General features: G+C 33.5%; 1 protein-coding gene across 1 annotated transcript; it reads right to left on the bottom strand.

Annotated features, from left to right (window-relative positions):
• Positions 1-627: 627 nt before the first annotated feature.
• Positions 628-4,371, bottom strand: ANT (AP2-like ethylene-responsive transcription factor ANT-like). The gene is given in 9 exon segments (NM_001301001.3): positions 628-1,613; positions 1,911-1,987; positions 2,073-2,123; positions 2,226-2,299; positions 2,394-2,482; positions 2,574-2,582; positions 2,755-2,837; positions 3,052-3,655; positions 3,740-4,371. Coding segments are annotated over 9 exon segments (1,965 nt in total). The 5' UTR covers positions 4,071-4,371; the 3' UTR covers positions 628-966.
• Positions 4,372-4,932: the final 561 nt, after the last annotated feature.

Below are 4,932 nucleotides of genomic sequence, written 5' to 3' on the forward strand. Positions count from 1 at the left end.
TCTCTAATAATACAAAATTTACCAATATTACTCTAACTTTCTGAATGGTAAGTTTTGCTCAAAAAGGCACATTCACACGTGTGAGTAAAATTAAAAAATAATTAACAAAGATCAATTATTAAAAAATCAATAGGTTTAATTAGTGCCACATCAACTCATCAAGACATGAATTTGCTTTTAGGTACCACACTATGAAAAACTAAAGTGAATTTTTTTTTATAACTAAGCTATGGCTCATATAAAAGGAGACAAAGTTGTAACTAATTATGACTTATAAATCCTTATAATTAAAAAAAAAATCCAAGAATCTCCCTCTTTCCAACACTTTTTGAAATATGAGAGGGAATGTTTGTTGCCTTTAACTCAAAGAGAAGAAAAAGATAAAGATATAGGAATGATGGTGTTATCAATATGAGAGTGCCATAATTTGGTCAAAGGAAAAACCTTTTCTTTTTCTTTTTTGCATTTGCATTATTGTGATGAAAAAAACACGAGTAATTAGTTTTTTGTACTTGATCAAGAATCCACAAAGGAATGATAAAGTAGATTCAATAATAAAATGGGGTCATCTTGAATTATCTCATTATATACTACTTTAAATTTCATCATGAGATTAGACTCTTCGTAACAACATAAAACTTCATAGTTATAACATTAGATAAACGTCAATGCAGATACAAAACATCGAATAAGAGTAACAAGTTACTACCATTACCTTTTTTTTTTGAGTTTGAAAAAGTTTCCAATACATGGTAACTTGGCCCCTCCACTCTATTAGTACCCTAAAGTCATCCACTTACATTAAAAATTAGGAAAAAATATATAAAAATACTAGCTAAAATCCGACAACTTCATTAGTTTTCTTTTCTTTTTCACCTTTTTTCAACCAACCACTACTAATTTCTTTTTCTTGTTCATGCAAAAAAATAAACAATGTTACAACATGTAACCAAAAAAAGCAATTTTTCATGCATCATTCAAAGCTGCAAAGACTGGTAGGTGAGCCATGGAGACTGGAATTGGCCTTAATTGGGCTGAGGGAATACAAGCATTGACACTAGTAGCCGTTGGGACGGCGAATTTCGTAGGCTTAGCAAAGACTAATGAGGCAGCAGTAGCACTTTTATCAGGACTTGCTTCTCTTGAACTACCAAGACTAGTTACCAAAGATGAAGCATTTGAAAAAGGGTTACCAATCTTGTTCTGTTCATGATCAAGAATTGTGGCATGATGATGGTTATTTGAATTAGTCATCGAATCGATGCCAATCAAATCTTGTAATGCCATGGAGAATGATGTAGGGTTACGATAACTCGATCCTAGTGAAGGATTGGATGTTTGATATAACACCATTTTCCAATCTGTGATAGTCCCATTGTTGTTGTTGTCAACACATTCCTCATTCTTTTGACCACCAACACCTCCTGTGTTATTGTTGTATTCAATTGACTCTCTTTCTTTAGTTCTCTTAGCTAATTCACCAGCAGGCAGAGTATTACTAGCCATGATCTTTTCAACGTCGTATCGCGATATGTCAAAGTTTGTAACAGCATTTACACCCCTGAATTTGATTGCAGCAACATCATAAGCCTCTGCTGCTTCTTCTTGTGTGCCTACGAACATCAAAATTGATAATAAAGAACTTTTCTTTTTCTCTTTATTATGTGATCACAAGGAAGAAAACAGCTTTTGAAAAAGTTTTTCAGTCCCACCATGTATGAGAAATACACCAACAAAGTAAACTGTATATAGTCAGCCTTTGACAAGCATTACTAGTAGTGGCTAAAAAAGATACCAACTATATGGTACCAAAAGGAAAAGACACTCTTATTACTTAGTTATTTTCAATGAAATTATATAAATAATACTAATGTTTAAAAGACTAATATCAAGAGTTTGCAAGTATTTACTAAAAGTGCCAAGATAAAGATCTTTGTTCCCAGCAACTCTTCCAATTCTGGCCTGCCATCTTCCATGTTGATGGTGCCTGTTAGAAGAGGTAGGGGTAAGTTTTGCGTATACTAAACATGTTGTTACAGACAATAGTTAATCAAATGAAATTTTTAGTATACCTTGTCACTCCTCTGTAAATAGAAGCACCTCTTGAGAATCCACTACTTTTCCTATGCAAACAAAATGACAAGAACACAAAAGAATTCAACACAAACTAATAATAAAAACACAAGAATATAAAAAGACTAGTTATGAGTAATAACAAAACTCACCTTCTTAAATGTGCAACATATTCTTGCCTGGTCATATTCTTCATGTCATCAAGTTCTTTCTGATAATTTTCTAACTACAAAAATGAGCAAAGAAAATAGTATTTCTCTTGTTAGCTAAAGGCATTAGATATTATAACTTGACTTAATTACTAATTAACAAACGCTTACTGGGAAATTGATGTGAGTTGAAGGACCCCAATATTTTAGTGCAGCTAGATCATAAGCTCTTGCAGCTTTTTCTTCCATATCATAGCCACCTAAATTCCACATTATTTTTTTTAGTTTAGTGCTAAGTGAAGAGTATATAAGCATGTTCCTTGAAATTTTGATGTTGACAATGTTACTTACCAAGATAAACTGAAATAAGGTGAAGTTGATTAGATTAGCATATCCCCACAACAGTGACAAAAAAATCATAAAATTAGTCAGAGTATGAACAGAATGGTGCCAAAAGAATAGGCAGTCAAATAGCAAAATACAAGCAAACAAATTTGTGTTGATTGATTAAAAGATTCATATACTAGCTAACCTTGTCTCCCTTTCCTGGTTTGCCCTTCCTTCTTGCAACTATTATCCCATAAATGTGCTTCATACCTACCTGTCCACCTATGTCTGGTTGAAAATCATATTCACACAATGTCATTTGAAAATCTTACAGTAAAGTAGATATAAAAATCAAGAAAAAAGGCAAGTCTTTCCAACTGGAAGCAACATATATTCACATTTGAATAAACAGAAAATGACAAACACCATGTATACCCCTCAAAAACATGAGAAATAGTTAACCCCACAAACTAAAATATTAAAATAAATGGAGAGTACTGACCTAGTGACACCTCTATACTGAGAAGTTCTCTGACCAAATGTGTCAATGGATTTCCTGTGGACAGGTTGTTTTTGAGCAACTTTACCAGAGGCCCTCTTTTTTGATTCTACAGCTACACATTCCAGTCCACTAGGAGAAATTTGTCTTGGAGTGACACAGCTGGACTGAGAACCAGGATTCATAGACAAACTTAAAGACTGCAACTCATTACAACCAGAGGTACCACCACCACCACCAGATGCTGCTGCTGCAGCAGCAGCAACCATACTACAGGTGGCATTTATGTGTTGGTCAATAGCATGCTGTTCAGCATACTGACCCCAGCTTTTCAGCTCATTCCCAGTCATTTGAGCTTCACAGTTTGAAATTTGAGTTGGTTTAGTTTCTTCCAATAGTGTTTCTTGATGATACATACCATGACAATGCATGGGAGAATAGTAAGGATGATGACTATGAACTTGAATCTCCTCTTCATTTTGATGATAATACAAACTATCTAAGCTCAAAGCCATAGCCTCCCTATCATGACTTCCATATTGACTATTCCCCATACTTGCACCCCCTAAAAAATCCTCAAGCTTAGGTGAAGAACTTTGCACCATAGCTTTAAAAAAAAAACAAAGATAAGTCAAAGGGGTTACTAGAAAAATAAAAAAGATTAAAACTTTAAAAAAATATCAAGACTAACCATCAGCATGAGATCTTGATAGAGCTTCCATAATGCAAAGAGAACCATCAGATTTCAAAGGCATGACAGATAAGGTTGAATGAAAAGGGTTATTTTCATAACAGAGAGCAGAGGTTGTTGATACATTCATTGGGGGAGGAGGAGAAGATGAAAGATAGAAACTTTGTGCAAATTGATGTTGATGTTGAGTATCAGAAGAATTAGTAACCTCCATTTTCATGTGGGGTGTGAGAGAAAAACCCAACCAGTTAGTATTAGCTGCTGCACTGTTATTATTACTGATATTATTGTTGCTACTTCTGCTATCATCATTCATAGACTTCATCTTCATTCAGTTGTTGAGGTTCTTGTAAGTTACAAAAAGTTCTCTTCTTTTCTATAGTTCAAGACAGTTCACAATCATTGAAAGAACTTAGAGTAATCATTTCAAAACAAGAAAGGTTTTTTTTTTTTTTTTGTTCTTTTCAAATTTAAAATTTCAAGATTCACATCAAGAACTTAACAACCCCCAAGAGAAAAATATTTATGCTCAATCACACAAGCAGAAAAAAAAAAGAAATCTTGATTTCACTTCAATCTAGGTGAAGAAAAAAGCTCAAAACTCTATTTTTTGAAGTTTCTCATTCTCCTTGCTCTTAAAAAAAAGAACAAAAACTGGACCTTTTAAACTAAACAAAGAGAATGAGTTTCAGCAAGCAATGTTGGATACCACCCCTGCATTCCAAATAGCCATAGGGATCTGTGTAAAATAGATATTCTATTTCACTACAATTATACTAATGCTTTCTTTTTTAAAAAAAGATAATCTTTTTTCTTAAACAAGCTTAGAGATACCTAAAAACCAAGAAAGGAGAAAAATGCCCCAACACCCTAAGTTGTTAGTATGTTTTTTTATCCTCAACTTAATGGAAACACCAAGTATTTATTTAAACCATAAATGAAGAAAATAACATGAGCAAAGGTTATATTTGGCTTTTTGTTTATTTTTATTCTTCTAGTAATATAAAAGGCAAGATTCAAGAATGGGTAGGGGTGGTGGGTTGGTGGGGGTGCGGGGGGGGTTGAGGGCCACTTCAATCTAGTGGGAAATAAAGAACCAATGGGGTTGTAGAGTGGACAGAGATAATATATCAGTAATCAAAAAGAAAGAAATTTGCTTTTTTGTACAGAAAACGTAAGGAAAAAAATTTAAT

This window comes from Solanum lycopersicum, chromosome 4, assembly GCF_036512215.1.
Source record: "Solanum lycopersicum chromosome 4, SLM_r2.1".
Lineage (NCBI taxonomy): Eukaryota > Viridiplantae > Streptophyta > Magnoliopsida > Solanales > Solanaceae > Solanum > Solanum lycopersicum.